The 20,520-nt window shown below is 42.0% G+C and overlaps 2 protein-coding genes across 6 annotated transcripts in view; both read right to left on the reverse strand.

Annotated features, from left to right (window-relative positions):
• Window positions 1-12,051, reverse strand: part of tns1b (tensin 1b) — a 160,081-nt gene extending 148,030 nt beyond the window's left edge. For all 5 annotated transcript variants that reach the window (XM_079170674.1, XM_079170672.1, XM_079170671.1 and 2 more), the window contains exon 1: window positions 11,861-12,051. In XM_079170674.1, coding sequence (XP_079026800.1) covers window positions 11,861-11,980 — 120 coding nt within the window. In that variant the 5' untranslated portion in view covers window positions 11,981-12,051. The remainder of the gene's footprint in view (window positions 1-11,860) is intronic.
• A 2,286-nt stretch (window positions 12,052-14,337) lies between these two features.
• cyp27a1.1 (cytochrome P450, family 27, subfamily A, polypeptide 1.1) lies at window positions 14,338-20,217 on the reverse strand (the record flags this gene model as incomplete). Its single annotated transcript, XM_079169629.1, has 9 exons — window positions 14,338-14,745; window positions 15,288-15,488; window positions 15,615-15,696; window positions 15,904-16,070; window positions 16,629-16,792; window positions 17,186-17,383; window positions 17,966-18,165; window positions 19,261-19,442; window positions 19,978-20,217. 9 exons carry the CDS (start codon window positions 20,215-20,217, stop codon window positions 14,614-14,616), a joined length of 1,566 nt encoding a protein of 521 aa, XP_079025755.1. The 3' UTR covers window positions 14,338-14,613.
• Window positions 20,218-20,520: the final 303 nt, after the last annotated feature.

A 20,520-nucleotide genomic window follows, 5' to 3' on the forward strand; every position in this document is an offset into this window, starting at 1 on the left:
CGTTGAAAGACTCCTGTCACTTTTCTGTCATTTCGGGTCATGTTTCAGCCCCCTGGGGAAATGCTTACGAAAAACCATTCCAGTGCTTTCACTTCAACAGTCACATCTTAATACTGGCTGTCCTTCCTACTTGTGCCATTCACTTGGAATGGCTGAAATAATTCCAGTCCATAGAAAAAGCGTTGTTGAAGCTTTTTTACTGTCATGGTCATGTGGTCCTACGTGAACATAAAATGTTCCGCCAAAGTTGGAACAGTTTTAGTTATTTCTGCTGGTTTGAAGTTGGTGGGGTTCAGTTGGGAAAAGTTGATGTCTCATTTTTCTGTGCACCAATCAGAGTTCAGCAGACTATAAATCAAAAGGTAGTGACAGTTGGTGGGTGGGTGTCTTGGCAACAATGTACAGAGAGATAGAGGACCATTGCAACACACATATATTGAAATGAAGACAAGAACCACAGGATACATAACTTAACATAAATTTACATGTATAATGCCGCCTTTTAAGTCCATGGGTATTTGTGGGCAAGTATGCAAGTATATCACAGTTTAAAAGGTGGGAAAAGTTAATGGCAATGTCCCCATCTACTGGTTAAAAAGCACAGCTTCATTAAACTCATACTGTACCATACTGTACTCATGAACCACTTTGAAGTGCCTGTTTGGACAACTGGCTTCAGATAAAATACAAAACTCTGGCATTGTTTTGACTACAAGCCACCGTTTGAAAGATGGACTGTGTTCACTTTATGTTGGTTGTCTTCCTTCTTCTTTCATGTCTGCTTGTCCCCAGTCAAAATGGCAGAGACCAACCCAGACATCAAGCAAACAGTGTCAGGTGGTTTTCCCCAGCAGATAAAAGAGTCGTGGAAAATGCAAATGTTTGTCCAGTCTCTGAGCGAATGTGAAGCAAACCAGTTTTCCGTCATCTTGACGCGTTTGGATTTTTGCAAACGTATAGACTTGAGCGGACTTTAATTAAACAGTGAGTGATTTATGGTGCTTAGTTTTGCATGTTAATCGACCTCAAACAGCATTTGCAAATAACTAGTGGCTCTTAGCCTATATATCATGTATCAGAAATGTGGGATTTACTGTTTTGGGACATTTCAGAACATTTACAACTTAATCTTCAACTTGAAGATCTCTTTGAAACATTTCAGTGTTGCCAGTGCAGGAAAAATTACGAAAAACATTCGCTCTGAAATCAATTCAGAATATATACGGATGTACAGATGTTGATGGAAAATGTGTGGATTGAGGTAAACCTGTTTTTCTGACTTTGTAAAACATATTGGCCGCATGTTAACATAAGCATGAGGCAGCAGGACAGCGTTAATTCCACTGATGTTTAGGATACAACTGGCGTCATTGGTTGGATTAAAAATAATTATAACAAATTCTGTTTGAATTCCTTTCGACTTGCATTGATATATTTAAAGGGGACATGTCTTGAAAAACTTCAAGACATGCTTGTGCACATACATTTGGGTATCTGGAGTGCCTACCAACCTACAAAACTGTCAAATGAGACAACCCAGTCAGTTTTATGTGGGCTGCCTAGAACAGAAAACATTTGATTCATTTGTCTCCCCTTCCTATGTGACATGCAGGCTCATTATAAGATACTGCCCACGGTTAGACAACTACCTTTGCAAAAGTGGACCATATTATTCTTAACCGGGCTTTTTCGGGTGGCTTAAAGAGACAGGCGCAAAAACGGAGTGTTTCAGACAGAAGGTGAATACAGGTCTATTCAGACAGACAGTATGAGAAAAAGAATGTCTTTTTTGAACATTAAAGCAGGTAAACATGTTCTAGTAGAAACCCAAAATACAAGTATGAACATGAAAATGAGCCTTATATGTCCCCTTTAAATGAGAACAGGTCAGGTCCCCTTTCAGATTTGGACACATGAAGACCTCCAGTGTTTCATACCAAAGAAGACTAAAACAGCTATGGATATTTATTTATTTTATATTTGAAAATGCTGTAAGACCCATCATGGTATAAGCCCTCAATAACCTCAATGCAAACTGTAACACACAGCACATCATTGATGGATGTCTGGCAATGTTTGTACTGCAATGTCATGAAACAAGCCTGCCATATTCTTTTATTAAAAAGGTTGACAATTTGATGAATTGCAGTCACTCCCTTGTCACACCGTGCTCCGTGGTAAAGGGGTTTGAAATAGAATTGGGTGTTTTTCACAAAAGTCCCAGCACTTGTTTTTGAATTGAAAAGAAAATGATGTACATGTTGTTAGTGATGCATCAAGGATTTTACTTATATCATCTTTCAGCAGATGTAGAACATTAAAACATTAAAAAAGTTTCTACTCAAATATTATTAATAAAACCTCTTTTCTGCTATTAAACAAATACGCAAGAACAATTCAGGCCTTTCTATGACAGCTTACATTATTTTGTGGTGTGAATGAGTTTGGAGACTATATGGTCTCCTGTGAATTCTAATTTCAGAGTCCAAACTTAAGAATGCAGATGGCAGGTGTTAAAGGATTGGCTACAGTAGGGCTTAGCGGTAATACAAGACACAAGACAACCTCCCAAAATGACAAAGAGATCCCAGGAATGTGCGACAAAAGTGAAAGTGCAGAGAAAGGAACGTTATCCAGTGAAGTCAAAGTAACAGTGTTGCAGTAGATGGAGTTGCTAACTGATAATGCCACCTTTAAAAACAGCTTTCATCTAATACTGTTTGAAGGCAGGCACTTTATCTCACCACAGACTGTTAAATCCATTACTGTTATCTCTGATGAAAGGAGCCCAACCTTTCAGGACAGATAAAGCATAGCAGTAAAAACATTCTGAGTATGCTCAACCCCGGGATTATATATAATTTACAATGCAAATACTGCGTCTAATTAAAGGGTTGTATGTCTTAATGTCTAGGAATGAATAGCCAAGGAAACATTAGCCTCAAAGCTGAGTTGCTACACAGTTATAAACAGACACAATACAATGATGCGGAGGTATTCAGGCTATTTTCAGAGTCATGTCACAAAGGCTTGCCAAGGCAGACAGGCACGCAGAAGGCAAAGACGTAGCAGATTATGTTCTCAGAGCTTCTATGACAGCTCTAATGTAAAAAAAAAAAAAAAGTGGGCTTAAAGGGTAAAACCCTTCAATTTAGGTAATCCAATATGCTATTCTTACAGTCTGGGAAAGTCCATGGAGAACCTCAGAAACTAGGTCTGTGTATGCCCGATACCCTGTTGCTGCTGTTATTCAATCCTGCTTGCTGCTTATCTTTGGGGAGTGTTTATAATGAGGCTGTTACATACGGTTGACTATGTACCATGCACAACTGTACAGAGTGAAATCAGCATGACACAAGAGCTATAACCTATGTTTTTGCTGATATATCTTTATTGGTATATATGTCAGCAGATTAGTAACAGGAAATGGCATCGTAAAAGCGGTGATAACTTTACTTTTCAATGATAAAATGTCCCCACAAAGTAGCCTATAAATATAATATTGAATATATATATATATAAAATTCATGGGCATAGTATAAATGACAAATTATGTAAATTAATGTAAATGATATAAATGATCATATGTTTGTCACTTGCGTTGAATGAATACATGTCATTACAATGCAGTGTGTAATCCATGGTGAGTGATACAATATTTGAAGGATTTTTTTCTTTCTTAAAACTGTACACACTTGCCCATGTGCATGTTGAATAGAGGTTACTGTTGGTTGTAATTTGTAGTAACAAATATAGCGAAAAATGTTTAGAAAATACATTACTCATACTATCTTTAAGACAGACTCTCTGTGGCCTTGATTTTCACCGTGACGTATAAGGTTCTCTATGGAAACAGCACAATCATGGTTGGAAGTAGAGCAAACTCAAAAATGTCCTGTGTGAAGTACAACACAGTTACAATGCCATAAATCATAAAAACAATAAAAACGCAAGTTGAATTTCTTTGATAATTTCTTTTACTTGAAATTGGCTGACAATGGAATCTATAAATCCCAAAAAATAAAAATAAAATGGGGAACAAAATGGAGGCTCCACGTGTTATTAACCTTTCCACATTTTTACAACCTCTACTTACAGCCTCTCCTGTCCTCTCCTCCATTCACTGTGTTCAGCAGCCCGCAGTTCAGTCGAAATTTCATAGAATTTTTGTCAAGTGACTGTTCTAAAAAAAAAAAAAAGCTCTTAGCCGAATCAATCATGGCTTCCTATTTGCGCATAGGAGTGCATCATTTTAAGCTTTTTACAGTACTGTTTAGAGTAAACGGTTTATCTGGGCCCAAATTTTGAATGAGACAAAATGTTTTGAATGAAACATCACAATCTTACGCTTTGCGGCTGAGTTTTTTTCTGAGTTTTTTTTTGGGTATATACTGATTTCATACCTCAAAACCATGAGGTATAGATTAGAAGTGAAATATAACTAATCCATCAAGATTTTTTCAACACACTGATAAGACGAACATTAAAATACCTGAAAAATCATGATTCCTCCTCACATTGATGCTAAAAACGTGTAAGCTAAATCCAATGCGTTCCTAAAGCAGCCCTGCCCACAGATTTACAGCATTGCCTAATGGACTAATGCAACCAGAGAGATTGCAGGGATCATCATCTAAGTATAAAAAGATATAACTAAATCTGTAGACAAATTCCCATCATCTCATGTTACATATCATTTTATCGCCTTATGTACATGTGAGAATAAAATAGGTATATTATATTTATATATATATATATATTTTCAGTGTGAAGACAGCTTTAGGGGGAACCGCAAATAAACTCCCCACCCGTGTATACGATATTAACGTGTGGCACGCCGGTGACGCTTGTGTAGGATTTCAGGCGCGTGCAACACATGTGCAGCCTCGAGTCCGAGAGTGTGATTTAATTTAAGATTCCTTAGCCTGGTGCTTAGCATGGGACACACCCGCTCTCATTAACAGGGATCGGGACGGGAACATGTGCCGTTTTATTTTTTTTCTTTCTTTTGTTTTTTTTATGGAGGGCTATCGAGTTTCCACTCCTGTTCTACTAATAATAACAGCATGGCAAACTTTCTCGACAGAACAATCAACTGTTGTGTCCCCCTGTGTTTTATTTAAGACACTGGAGACAGAAAAATACAGAAGAGTTCTGTTTCTCCAAAAACACTAATAAAAAAGTATATTAATGTGTTCACAATGCCTTGGTCACAGCCAAATTTTACGCAATAAAGTGAATGCTTTACTATCTACACAGCTTTGCCTGTGACAGTGAGTGGTCTATATGTTTATCGGACGCTTTATGGTTGCAATTCATAACGTTCATCCCGTTTCCCCTCCCAGTCCAGTGAGAATTCACATTCCAGTGCAAATACCTCTGAAATTCCTCCACAGCGGAATGTCTAAGTGTGCAAACCTATCCTTTTAAAAAGCAGTGAAGGCGAACTAGCAACAATGATCTGCCTCAGCTTGTTACAAGCATTGGTGAAAAAATAGAGGGAGAGGAGGGAGAAAAAAAAACAGGGGTCTTTCTTCCTGTGTGTATTCAGAGTAAATGCAGCATGTCAAAGGGGGGATTTATTACGTCCGGAAAGAAAAACATTCTCCCGATGATGAAAACATGATTGGGCGACCTGGGTAGCCCAGCCTAACTTCTGCTCCACTGTCACAGTAATTACCCTCGGAGCCCTGTGGCATCCGACCTTGGTGAAAAAGACCCCGTCAAAAGAGACGGGCCACAAAGACGCATTTTGAGGCGAAAGGGATGCGACCTGGGAGAGCCGAGCTCCCTGTCCATCACTCGGAAGTGTTGTGAATGGCTACAAAGGCCCCCAGAGTGAGACTTTGTGAGATTTCGACGTTGCCAAGAGCAAATGCCACATCGGCGTGCCAAGTATTAGGGAGAAGACAAGAAAATCCCCCCCCCCACACATAGAGAAATATCAACAAAACTGCAGCATAAAGGGCCACATTCACAGGCGCACAAAGCCACAGAGGCAGTATGGTATGGGGCTAAACGGAGTGTATTATGTTGCACCGATGCCACAAGGTCTGAGGCAGAGGTGGAAGTTAGGCCTCCGCTTTACATTCCAAGAAAAGGGGCGCACAACCGTGACTCTGGGGGGGAAATACAGTTGCCCTGTGCCTTAATCTATCATTCTGACTGTCATTCTATCCACTGTGCATTGCCAAGTGAATTAAAGACACTTTAAGAAGCTCAATGAACGCCTTTTGTATCCCATTATCTTCTGGTTCCACAGGCTTTGTGGGCAACGTTACGCATCACCAAATCGGTAATGTCTTGAAAGGCTGTTTGGAAAAGACATATCCGCTCATCGGATTCACACATCCTTTCACCACGAGGCCTTGAAAGTAGAGGCGTTGACTTCCAAAATGGATAAAAAGGCTCAAATTGTCACACTATTGCATGCTAGCTGTTGTCAAGGATTTCTTCTCAAATGTTGTAATTTAACACACACATCTACATTCCTGGACAGCTTTTTGGATACTCTGATGTTGTACGGAACAATCTTTGAACACGTCACTCTACTTTTACACAAATAAACTTTGTTTACTTTGATTTGTAGGTCATTATCTAGCACTTATGTCAACAAAATGAGAAAAAAACTGACTGAAACTTTCTATTACTATTCTACTATTCTATTTCTCTCTTGCATTACATTTGAATGGTATTTTTTCATCTTAAAGAGCTGAAATAACTTTTCCAATACCAATGCGTAAATATTGCTTTGATATCGGTGAGGTGAGGTGCCTGCGCAGAGCCCAAAAGATATTATGAGACAACACCCAACCCAGTAACAGCCTGTTCACCCTGCTGCCGCCTGCTTCTTTCCTCAGCTGTAACACTCCTCAACTCATTGGTGTGAACAGCTGCATATTGTGGCGTTTCACGATACTTCCAATCCGTTCCTCTACTGCCTGCACTGCAGCAAAGACAACTGCTCATGATAGGAGCAGAGGTCAGAGCAACAACAAAGTGCACAGTAGAGTACAGGGCAAGCAGATTTTTTCTTAAAATGTTTTGACTTTATTATCATCTTATCTTTATTGTCACTTTTTTTAAGTGGGATATATTTTTGAAAGTGCAAAAAGTTTTGAACAGGAGCATAAATTGTTAATAGTTTAATTAAGCCGAAATGAGAAAAGTTCGCAACATCGCAGGATATCAAGTGTTTGACGCTGAAACTTTCCCCAGACCCCCACTTAATATGTGCCCCCACCCACAAAACCTACACCCTTGGCTTTTTAACACTGAAATATATTAATACAAACACAATCATGAATGCATTCGAAGTTTAAAAGCAGATTAAAAACAGTTATTTTCATACCTTTTATTATTTTGTTCTTTCTCTCCGCGTATTTCTTATTTATTTCTGTACTTTCATGATTGTGCAGATGTTTCTCATTAAGTAATTGGATCAAATGATCCAGTTACTGGGAAGTTTGGAGGAGAATAATGCTAATGATATTCGCTGGTCAGAGCTGGTTTAACCTGCTGGTAGCAGCGTGTGGGAGAGGTTTACCACATCAAGACAGACAGATGCAGGGTTAGGTACAATAACTTAACCCACAGTGTCTTTGATATCTTCGCTTACTATCTGGTTCCTCCACAGAACGCCACCAAGTAAAATCCAGTGAGCAAATTCTGCCCAGTCATGTGAAGAATGAATCTATTCAAAGAAACGTCCTACTCTTGAAACAAAATGCACAAATGTCCCCAAGAGGTTAAATTCCTGTACGCACGGGTATTAAAAGGTAAAATGACCGGGGTTAAACCTTGCTGAGGCATCACAACCCTCCCACCGGGTCAAGCACACACCGGGCACCTTTCCAAAGAGGAACACACAGAGAGGGTCTTGTTCTGCGGCCCATGTGCAGGTCAGTGCCGGCAGGTCGGACTGAAATGATAGGCCTCCCCAGAGACACAGCACAGAGGGCGCACTGTTTCCCCGCAGCTAGAGCATCCGCTGGAATGCAATATGGGGCGGCAGGCAGGTAACTTTCAGTTCGCAAGCATACCTTTTATCGAAAATCTTCAAATCCCCAGGAAAGCCTGCCGTCTGACACTTTGGTGGGAATTCAGGTACGGGGGCAGTAAGAGAGCTGGACTTGACAGGCATCAAACTGAAATGAGGATTAGTTTCTCGAGGAGGGATAGTCGGCGGTGTTACTTATGTTGACAGTTTGGTCTGCCGGGTACTTGGATCCCGCTGAGGGCTGGCAAAAAGATACCTGCCCCAGACTGGATATAATATGTGCATGTGTAAACATTAAGCATGATTGTACTTGTGTGTACATCTTTTATACAAGCATTGAAAACCATTTTTTTGTACAAAATATTTACTTGTACATTGTACTTTTACAGCATTTTTAAATACATTTTACTGGCATTGAGATAAAGTTGCTCATGAAGTCTGCGTAGCTTTGCCATTAGTCTCACAGTAAGTAGAGTCACTACCATCAAAGTGGCTCCGCCAGCGGCACATAAGCACAACGGTGCTTTGAGCCCAATGCTAACATCAGCATGCTAACATGCTCACAATGATAATGCTAGCGTCCGGGTAATTTTCCGGCATAATGTTTACCATCTTAGTTTAGTGTGTGTTAGCTATACTCTCCACTCAGTTTCTTGTGGCCAGCATGTTGGAAAGCTATTTCCTACTTACACCAGGGCAGACATTGCAATAAGGGAATTGCAATGGGGTATAACATTTCTCAACACGTGCTTAATATAAACCCAATCCACTTTATATACCAGCCGCCCTACTCTGCCAAATATCTGAACTCTAGAGTGTGCTCTACACGATGACATACAAAGTCAACGAATAGACACAAGTGACAATTTCATGTCGAGACAAATGCTGACCAGCTACTTTTTTTTTTACATGGGCTACTCATCACTTGACACTGGGAACACCATCAGCTACTCTGCGCTCATGTGCTGGGAGCGGCTGCTCAAGGTTTCATATCGGGCGGTTAGCAAAGGCTTTTGGGACTCGGTCATACAGAAGAAGAGAACTAAAACAATGAACTGAACATGGCTATTAGAGGGTTGTTCTCCATGGTGTCCCTGACCTGGTTTGCAAGCAGTGCCAGCACCAATATTATGCATTATCCTTATTTAATGCCATTCTTGCAAATGTGTCTTTGCAGTCCGATTGGGTTCCGTCTGCCCATGTACTGCCATTATATAACAACCCTTAGATGTTAAACACAAAGCGCACATTCTTTCTGAAGCGTATTCAAGGCCCCCTCATCTGGTTCAAAGACTTGGCTGTGAACTTTGGTTTTACATGAGGGTTCTACTTTCTGGCCGATTGTTATCGCTCTTCAAAAGTTCTGCGCCATTGGGCCTTCGCCTCCCTGAGCGCTGCTGACAGGAGCAGCCAAAGTCTCTTCTTCTTCTTCTTCTTCTTCTGGGACACGAACCACAAGCATCACACATATACAAGGAGCAATTATGACAGGAAGCATTTCAATCTGCACCTGAGCACACCTCCGACACAATTATCAGCATGACAAAATTCTGATTATGAAGACCAGTCCTACTTTCTTCAGCTGGGTCATACAGAACAGCTGTGAACGGCTCCACAATTTCAAGCTTCTTCTGAAATGGTCCTTTATAATCATAAGGGGTTGTTTGTACTGAGCATGACTGACGCTTGGCAGCTTCCCTTGAGTGACTTTTTTTCCCAACACTTTAGCACCACTTTAATACTTCAACCACAGCTCTGCTGGCTGGAGTCAGGGCATCCGTTTCCCACAGCTATCCATGCGCCCACAGCGCTACGACCCTCAGTGCCAGCTGTTTGTCTGTGCCCCCAAGACGACTCAGCATATCTGGGAAAGTGTCCCTTTTGCGTTACTTCCCAGCAACACAGGAACTATACTGGTTAATACAAAGTATATATATATATATATATATAAAGTATTTATATATCTGTGTTGTGGGCATCTATGACAGTGATCCCAAACCAGGGGTAGTTTAGCTGGTACTCCAGCTATGCAGTTAATATTGTATTAAAGGAAAGATTGTGAAATACCTCAGATAAAAGAATATACCGACATATTTGTATTTAGGATACAAATACACGGCCAAATAGGATATTTCAACTATAGTATATTGTTTTGCCTCAATAGCTAATAAACTACCAGGTACATTCAATCAATCAATCAAACTTTATTTCAGACTCAGGGTCCAGGCACAGAATATTAAATAATATCGCAAATGAGCGCATTGGGAACGAGATGGATGGTGTTGATGAAGGGGTACTTAAGCCCATCTGATGGGGCTGCAGGGGTACGTCACACAGAAAAAGTTTGGGAACCAACTGAACACCCCTCCGCTCTCCCTCCTTTATTTCCAAGACTATGGTAACGTTAGCCACCTAATGCAAAACTGTAGGAGTGTTGTTGGCCTCGCTAAGAGGCCATCCTTACCGTAAGAGCACTACTCTGGGAGCAAAGGAACTCTGTGGCTCACATTACAGCTGTTTCAGGAGCTGTTGGAGAACTACGGTGGCCTTCAGGGATCGTAAAAACGTGAAAAGCTCTCTCTAGAGCCAGTGATTGGTTTGTCCATTCTGGGCTACGATAGAAACATGGCGGTGCGACACGGCAGACTCCGTGAAGAGGACCTGCTCCCTGTGTAGGTATGAAGGACACATTCTAAGCTAACGGTTTCTTAGTTTCAGGTGATTAAACACCGATGAAAACATAGTTATGAATATTATATTTCTGCTAATAGTTATCCAGAAATGCTACACACTTGCCCTTTAACACGGCCAAACTAATATCATATTACCTGAATGGGGAGAAACAAAACTTCTGCATCCCTTAGGATCAAATAATTGTCAACCAAACTGACTCACCTCCCTGGGGTTCATTATAGACACATGTTGGTGTCATGATCACATGACCACATCACATGGCAGATTTTTCTGTTATCAGAGGAGTAGACTCAGAGCTGGAAGTGTTGTTTGTCTACTTACAATGCTTGGAGGACTTTTTAAAATGTATTTTAAAAGTGTGACATTTAACTCTGATGGGGATGGATTCATATAAGCACAAGCCATAAAAACAAATAAGAAAGCGACCCGGACTGGTCCGCTGTGAGAAGTGAGGGTCAGGGTCAGACGGAGAAGTCAGTGCAGGTCACTGACCACATTCCACAGGGACTGAAACAAGAGTCTCTCCCTGCAAAGCACTATTATATTAAACAACGTATACAAATGTAGCTGAACAACACACCACAGACACACCAGCACACCAGGGTTTACCTCCATTACAGCAGTACAGGAAGGTTCACTGCTGATGATCCCTGTGCGTTTTGTCTTGGGGAGAGCATGCATGGCTGAACTTGGACTTGGGCGCTCATCGCAGTGAATGGTTTCCCTCATTCACCCACAGAAGGAGAATGGCTGACGTCAGAGCAGGTATTAGACGCACGACAACTACAGGCCACCTGGATTGATGGATGTGAACAAGCTGCTGCTTCTTACAATATGTAACAACCACCGGCTGTGTTCCGTCGCGCCATGTGAACTGGCTGAAACGTTTTAAGAGGACTCAATAAAGTCTTTACGTTGAGTTTGTCAAGTGGGACCAAAGGTCGAAAGTTCTTATCTGAATCCATGTCCGACACAAAGATAGTCAGTTGGATTATAAAGCATAAACATGCAAATAAAAATGTCCAAAAACATCCTGTCCCTGCCCCTGCCCCCCCCCCCCCCAGTCTGCAGTCTGCACGAACCCCATTGTCAGCTCCGTGTTTTGACGCCCGTGTCTGCACGCGCTTGCCACTTTCGGAGGTTCTGCCAGCAGTTCGTTATTCTTACCTTTAATGGGCTACCCTCCTCCTCCTCCTTCTTCTTCTTCTTCTTCTCCTCCTCATATTGGCAAACAGGCATTTGCAGAAAGTCCTCTTCACAGCAGATGAAGCTCACGGTGCATCCCATCCGAGCAAACCCAGAGCGCACACGTCCAAACCCATTCAAACAAAACAAACCCTCACCGCCTCGGTCCTCCTCGCCCCCTCCTCTGCGGGCGCTTACTGCGACTTTATTCCGCTCAGACAGGCGACGAATGTGCGCAGTCGGTCTGGCATCGCTGCGACGTCAGACGAGCTTAATAAAGTTTGTTTTGCTTTTTTAATAAGTTTGGATGAGTTTCCCGCTCTTGTTTATAGCCACCACGCGACTGACTGCTGCAGACAGACTGAGGAGACAAGCCCGCAGCGCTATGACATGTCTGTCTCTCTCTCTCTCTCTCTCTCTCTCTCTCTCTCTCTCTCTCTCTCTCTCTCTCTCTCTCTCTCTCTCTCTCTCTCTCCCACACACCTTTACGTTTGTGTTTTCATGTGGCTTTGTGGTTGGTGGTTCAGGCTGTCACTCAAAACTAGAAGGTATCGACACAAGTGCTAACAGTTTACACCCCCCCCCCCCCCCCCCCCCCCAATACAACAAAATAGTGCGCAGCCATACGCTCCAATTGTATTATTTCGTCTCAGACAGTGTGGATGACAACTCTTTTCTCTTGTGTTTTCACATCAGCTGGTGTCCCCATGTGGCCTGGGCTCACAGGTGACCTCCAGTCCCAGCGTGTCACCAAACAACTGGACTGAGATCAGTCCTTGCACACTGTGCAGGGATCCCTGAGGTCTCAGCAGCACTGAAGTTCACGGGTTATTTTCTTTCTTTTCATGCAATTATGCTGCCCCCTGCTGAGTGACATGTTGCGTATATTTAATTCAAGTTTCAATGAGTCTTTATTTTATACTTTTTCCAGTGGAAGAAGTAAATAGATCCTTCATTGAAAATCTTACTCAAGTAAAAGTAGAGAAGTATTATCAGTAAAAGAAGTTCTTAAAGTATCAATGAAAAAAATACTTGTTCTGCAGGAAAAATGCCATCTGCATGCCATCTGCCATATTGTATGACATCATTATAACGTTAATACTAATGCATCGTTGTTTAAGCAGCATTTTACTGTTGGAGCTATAACTACTTTGTGTAGTTGTATCCAGTGGTTCCCAACATAGGGGTCCGGCCCCTTTAGATGATCCCAAGGTACATGTGAGGGGGCTGGGAGATGATTAATGAGAGTTCTGCTACACAAATCAGTTTTTGTCTTGTGGACACTTTTCCCTCCATGACCAACTATTTCAATTAAGCTAAGTGAGAAGTTTAGGAGGAAAATGTCTCTTTTGTGGAACTGCTCACAATACGTAAACATCTGAAACGTGAACAGGAATCCCAGCGAGACAGTGCTGTGTTGGTAATTGGTAAGAAAAAAATAATGGGAACCACTGGTGTAATCTTCAGTAATGCATGGAATTTTTTAAGCGGATCAATATTTTTTACGTACAATTGTAATCTGAACAGTAACTAAAGCTTGTAATAAATGTACTGGAATAAAAAAGTACAACATTTCCCTTACCTTACTCGAGGCGCACACATACAGTATATTACAGAAAAGGACGATTGAAAAGTTTTTTATTTAACAATTGATATTAATCAGAATCCAGTTTACGATACAATTGTACGAAACCTATGATAACATGAAAAATATATTTAAAAAATATGTATTATATATGTGTGGGTAAAATTAAAAAAAAGACGTATACAGCGTTTGTGTCACCATGCTTGTGTCAGTTGTGTTTATTTCACCCGCTCTGCCTTCGGCCACTTCTCTCTACCCCAGCTTCCCTGCATCACCACTCTCCATCCATCCACCAAATTCTCCACCTGTCCCAGCCACCCGACTGTCATCCACTGGTCTCCTGTGTCCACTTTCCCCAATCATCCATGCAGTATTGCTACTCGCACATTTCCACTCATGTCCTGACACATTGTCAATGAGACTTGTACCTAAAACAAAATGTACCTTTGTTTTAGGTACATTTTTAACAATATTCCTGATTATGAGTTTGTACTTGTTCAGATTCAATTCAACAGGCCAGTTATGAAACCAAATGTTTTTATTTGAAGTGTACACTTTTAAATTGCCCTTGCTTTCCAGCCATCTGAACCTGAACCATGATCTGTTCTCGTTTTCCCGTGTTATCTGTAACTAGATCGTGCATAGTTTCACAAATTTGGCATTCAAAAAAATGATTCCATTAATTTGTTCTTACATATGGGCAGAAGAAGAGATTGCTCTTTGGATACTTCACGTCGTCTTTATTTAAGTGCGGCAGTGCTTCGTATTATTGCTGAATATAAAAAGGTACAAGGCTTTATTGTGCATTAAACGTGAAACCACATGGTCAGACATGTCGCATATTGAATTTGCCGTGCCGACATTCCAGAAGTGCTCAGTGGTTCCACAGTTGCTTCAAAATATTGAATGGCAAGTAACTTTGTGATGTCGTTTTTTTGTAAATGATATAGAGCATTTTTTTTTTTTAAAGAGCATATTTTTCTTTTTGAGAAAATATATGTTTGCATAATAATAATGTGCATTTTATATTTACTTGCATATGTTATAACAAAAGTTCCAAACCTGTCTCGCTCTCTTAATACATCAGGCATCCTTCAAAATACAAGTTTTTCATTCATTTGCAACATTTTCATTGAAAGAAATCTGCAAATCAAGCTGCGTTTCCACGTCCTCGCTCCACAAAGTGCAGGTTTAGTGGTTGGTCTGGTATCAGAACAGTGCGGTTGATGCATTTCAACTCTCCCATGTTGGGGTCTGGTTTGATCTCAAACTGCCTGATGACCTGGAGCAGGGAAAAAAATGATGTTATTGAAGTCATTTCATTATTAGACCTGACTGAAGGCCATATCAACACACTGGCCTTTTTGTTGCATTAATTACACAGAAATGTGACTCACTTGCTCACAGCAATGGCCGTACACTTTTAAATTTAAAGCTGCACTAAACAATATTTTCATGTCAACGATGGTTAAAATGACGGTGTGAATTAATGTGTAATGTGTGTAAAGACTTCTGCATTTCCTATTGGCTCTGTTTTTAGGCTTTAGAAAATCTAGCCCACGACAAGAGAATCTCTCAGAGAGAGTGCGTTCCTATTGGCTGCTCTACAATTGCAGATGCACGCGCACATCCCTTCAGATCAACGGCGGAATAACCTCACAGTTACGATTAGCAGGGGTGATATTAAAGCTAGCTAGATCCTCAAATCACAGTATGCCTATACTTTCAAAGCAGTGTTTTACTGTTGTTTGATGGCATGAAGTTTTACATCAGATCATGTGTATTACGTAGATGCTGCAAGAGGTTTTTCCTCTTGTCGCTTACCTGAAACAGAACCAGGTACATCTCAAGCTCAGCAATCCGGCGACCGACACAGCCTCTCACTCCGAAGCCAAAGGGGATGGAGGCAAAGGGGGCTGGCCTCTCACGGCCGTCACGGAGCCATCTCTCTGGCTTAAACGTGAACGGATCTGGGAATGTGTCCTCATCATGACTGATGGCGTAGTGACAAAACGTGAAAGCGGTCTGGGGAAACAACAGTCAAGAGATGAAATGCTGAAACTCTGATCTTTGTAATAAAATGACGAGACAAAAGTACACACAAAACCCGTAGAACAAGTCTAATGACCGTTGGAAAAAAAGCGGACCCACATTCTTGGAGAATTGATATCCACCAACGGCAACATTCTTTTCTGCAATGATCCGTGCATTCATAGGAATCACAGGGTACATCCTGAGAAACAAGAATAGATCATTTCATTTGGTTCAGGCTGGTTTTTGTTGCGGACTGATGCAGGACAAGTAAGAGATGTAAACAGAAGACAACGCGTGAAATGTTTCGATACGGAAAAAAGTGGGGCCTTAAATCTAGGGCCATGCTTTGACAGCACTGGTGGCTTCTGTGGAAGTTGAACACCATAACCTCTCTAACCGGCCTCACCTCAGGGCCTCCTTGACAACAGCCCTTAAATACTGCATCCGGGTGACCTCGGCAGCGGACGGGCTCCGGTCCGCTGGCACCGATGTGGACACTTCTTCGTAAAGTCTGTCCTGGGTTTGAGGGTACTTGGACAGCAGGTGCAAAGTCCACGTGAGGGAGTTTGAGGTCTTGACAGCAAAAACACGTCATTAAATAAACAGGCAGAGAGATGCATACCATACATGCATAAGAGAAATGTGGAATTTGAGTGGCGGTCCAGCTTATATTTTAACATTCTTTTACGATGATGCATTTTCAGAATGTCATTTTTGATAAACCAGGAATAGCATCAGATGTATTTAAAATGAGTCACCGTATTCTACAGCGTTCACCCTTTCTCTATTAGTTTTGGCAGTGGAAATAGAAGAAGCCATACATAACATTTCATTTCTGGTAAAACTATTGATACCGCAAAGTAAAAGTCCTGCAATTAAATGTTTACTTCAAGTGAAGAGTGAAAGAGAGGCATTATCAGCACAATGCACAATTTACTTGACGTCTGTTCAAGGTGGCGCTTTCAATTCGGATATGATACTGGTTTAGGGTAAGCAGAATATTGATTTTGGTCACTACAGCTAACGGAGGAATAACATATTTGTCACACATTTGGGAAGGAGGTCCGAAGAAGTTTTTCTAACAATCGGAAGCAGGCCCAGAAATTACACATGGTTGAGTGTCACATTCACCGTGTCCATTCCAGCCAATAGAAGCTCAGTGATGCTGCCATACACATCTTTAGTGCTCATCTGAGTGTTTGAGAGGAGGTATGTCAGGTATTCGCCCTCCACATCATGGTTGTTGTCCACACGCTGCTGAATGACCTCCATCTTCTTGTCAATCAACTCTTTAGCTAAAATAAGTGCAGAAATGGAAGTGTTGCATTTCAGCATTCTCAAAAATAAAAGGTAATGTTGTGGTTATGGAAAGCACACAGACTAAATAGACAAGGAGAGCGGGAGGATTCGATACAGGTGGAACATATCAGGGTGGGTCAAAGGCAGGAAAACACACAAAGACAGGAGGTAAACTATTTTAACAGATTAAAACAGTATAAATCAGACATCAGATGTATTGTTTACATCTGAAATAGTTTTGGCCCCAAAAGAAGAAGAATTGAATGATTAAAACTTTCATTTTGGGGAGACAGTGGCCCAGTCAATGGGGACTTGGCATTATGTCCACAGTTTTGTCACACTTTGTTTCATAATAAACTTGTGCTATGCAGTAACAGAAATCAACTCACCAAAGGTGAAGATACCCTCCCAGCCTGCAATGTAGCGCCCCCAGTAGGGTAGCAGACTGCGGCTCCACTTGGGTGCCACAAACGCAACCAGGTTGTTGGAGAACATCTGGCCTATGGAGTTGATGAAGTCTTGTGTACCGGCAGGGATTTCCTTTTCCAGACACCCAAGCCTCGTCTCAAACAGTATGGAGGCAATACCTGAGTGGCAAAGGTTAAGATTTAGGATAAGAAATGATCAGACAGCCTGTCTGCTGAATTGCTCTCCCTCAATACAAGTTGAACTCAAACAACAACAAGGAACAAAACAGGCGTCGGAATGAAATCGTGTTAATTAAATTGTAATATTAAAAGGGCCAGTGTGTAGCATTTAGGGACACACCTATTTGCAGAGATGGATTATACGATGATTAAGTATGTTTGTTTTTTGTGTGTAATGACCTGAACACGTTACGTTTTTGTTACCTTAGAACGAGAGCGGGTCCTCTTGACAGAGTCCGCCTCATTTCTACAGTAGCCCAGAACGGACAAACCAAACACTGACTCTAGATAGGGCCATTTGCGTCGACCACTGTAGTTCCACTATACCCTTGGCACACGGGAGAAGTTTCAGTTGGTTGCAATCTGCAAACTCGCTGCTAGATGCCGCCAAATCCTACAAGCTGGCCATTTAATTCATCAATACCAGTATACAAACAGTTTGATTTGAATGATTTCACCATTCACTTTAATAAGTGCTCAATATTTAAATGAACATGCACCATGTAAAAGTTGTCTACATACCCTCTAGTGAGAAGTAATACATCTCATTGGCCACATCTGTCACCAAATCTCCCGTCGGGCTGCGCTGACGCAGGAAGTAGATCCTCTTGATGAAGTCCGTAACCACGTCGTTGATAACACCATCATATTGTGCAGAGTCTTTTGGATGCAGCATGCGCTTATTCAGCATCACCCTCAGGTTGTACCACTTCTCCCCCTCCCTGGGAACAGATATACAGTCGCAATGAGAAACAAAACCAGGTTTCCAAACATGTGAGATTTGTATTAGCCATGTGTTTTCAATGAATGTGTTGTGTTGTGAATGTTACAGTAAAGTACAAGAGATACAATGTATGAAGGGACATGTCTTTCTGACATGTTGTACCATTTCTTCCTGTTCATCTCAGGTGATGTGGACACAGATACAGCAACAATCAACTGAGGTAAAATGAACTGAAACACCACTTGAATGGTCCTTTTTGTACACAGATGTTTTGACCTGTAATAGTAGGAAAAGGTTATAACATTAAAGGTGGTACATTCCAAATTCGAGCACCTTGTCCTGTCCCACCTAAAAACCCTCACCGACCCACTCCTGGACCCCCTGCAGTTCACCTACAGAGCCAACAGGTCTGTAGACGACGCCGGAGCCCCCGCTTCGAAGAAAGTCCTGCAGTCCGGCCGACCGCCCGAGATCCAGCCTCTAGAGTCCTGTTCCCCGTCTGATTTCTGGCCTCTAGAGCCCTGTTCCCAATGGGGCTCTCAGAAAGTTCTAAACCAGGAGCCGCCTCCACCAATAGTCAACCAATCACAAAATGCCCTTAAGGACTATATAGTTTTGTGTTCTCCCTTGGGGAGCGCCTTTTTCTTTGCTGTCACAGATGGTTTTGATTAGGTCCGAGCTCGTATTGACTGCTGCATCAGAATACTCCTGTTATGAATAAACACTTTGTTTGATTTTAAGTATTTTGAGTTCAGTCTTGTCTGTGTCCTCTTTCTCTAACAGAAACCACGTCTGACTTATCGGTCATGTTCTAGTTCCCTGCCATACTGACTCAACTTTGTAAACATAATTTGATTTTAAATGTGTTAATATAATGAAATGTATTTGTTCACTTAACCAATCCCTATAGGCAATGACTGTTGGTGATGCAAACATCAACTTTACAGTCTGAGAGCAGTCTCTAGCAGGTTGATATGTCCCTCTCACATGACCGGACTTTGCCCTGTAAAGCCGTTATGCAAGTTCTTGTTTAGACAAGGAAAATGGTGAAAGAGCATTTCTGAGCACATTATACAATATTTGGCAGTCTCACTCGGTGAAAGGCCCATAGCCGAATCCTCTCATATCACGATACTCTTTCCACGCTGTCATGTCTCCTCGTCTAGGGAACTTCTCGTCGCTCCTCATGACTTCCTGCAGCAGCTTTGGAGTGTTCACGGAAACTGAATTCAGTCCGTCTCTGTATATGGGCCCGTATCGCTGCTTCTCATAGATCTGAAGGTAGGCAAAGTGAATGCAAGAAAGATGAGTTAACAGAGAAAGCTGTGTCAGCGATCTCATAACACAGGAGGTAAGAAGAAGGAAACAACTTGAGCTGCTGCTCCATGAAGGCCAGAACGTCAATCAATGTTTGAATATCAGTCACATTAATCAAATGTACTGTGTGACTAAATGCCAGTCTTTTCGCGAAAGGTAGTCCTGCAAACAATCCTCTCCTCTGTGAGGGTCAGCCGAGACTGGCTATTGTTATCTGAAGGTTACCATGGGAACAAAGTTAATATAATCAGCCTGACAGTTTGTGTGAAGTATTGTTCCAGGAGGGACATACAGTCACTCATAGCACACCCTAATCCCTGAAGTAAACCATCAAAGATTTTTCGCAGAAAGCAAAGTTGCACCCAAGATTCCTCATCACGGATTTTCTGGAATGCATGTAGATTAAAACAATGGTGCATCACTGTGGCATAGACCTGCTGAAAATGTATGTGTGTCATCCAGAAGCCATGCAGTGCACTGAAGCCTGGCTTACCTGTAGTTCGTGCAAACGGTTGTAGAAACCCTGAAACACCATCCTGTAAAGTAGCTCCAAGAAGCTGACATGGGGGAGGTCCTCCACTGTCCGAGGCTTGTCCTGGACTGCAGAGAGGGCCTCCGGGGCAGAGGTCGGGCCTCCCACCCCCCTGGAGCAGACCCGGGCCACGGCATCAGGGCACGGCAGCAGCCAGCTCCCATTCCTTCCCACCACACTCCGGGACAGCCACGCAGCCATAGTGAGAGCAGAAGGGAAAATACAGGGCTCCTGTTACATCCAAGAGACTAGCAGAGCAGGGAGGGGCCATGTCTTACACAACGTTTAACCCTTCCAGCACAGGCTCTCGAGGCTCAACCAAGGCCAAGGGCCAGTCCACCCATATATTTGTACTTCATAACTCAAATGTCGCTAACCCATTTTTAGTGTGTTGGATTCGTAGCAAACTATGGAATTCTGAGAATATCTCACTCAAGGGCAACAAAGATTGTAGGCGACCTCTCTCACCCTGGATACAAACTGTTTGAGTCCCTTCTCTCTGGC

This window comes from Pholis gunnellus, assembly GCF_910591455.1.
Source record: "Pholis gunnellus genome assembly, chromosome: 12".
In the NCBI taxonomy this organism is placed as follows: domain Eukaryota; kingdom Metazoa; phylum Chordata; class Actinopteri; order Perciformes; family Pholidae; genus Pholis; species Pholis gunnellus.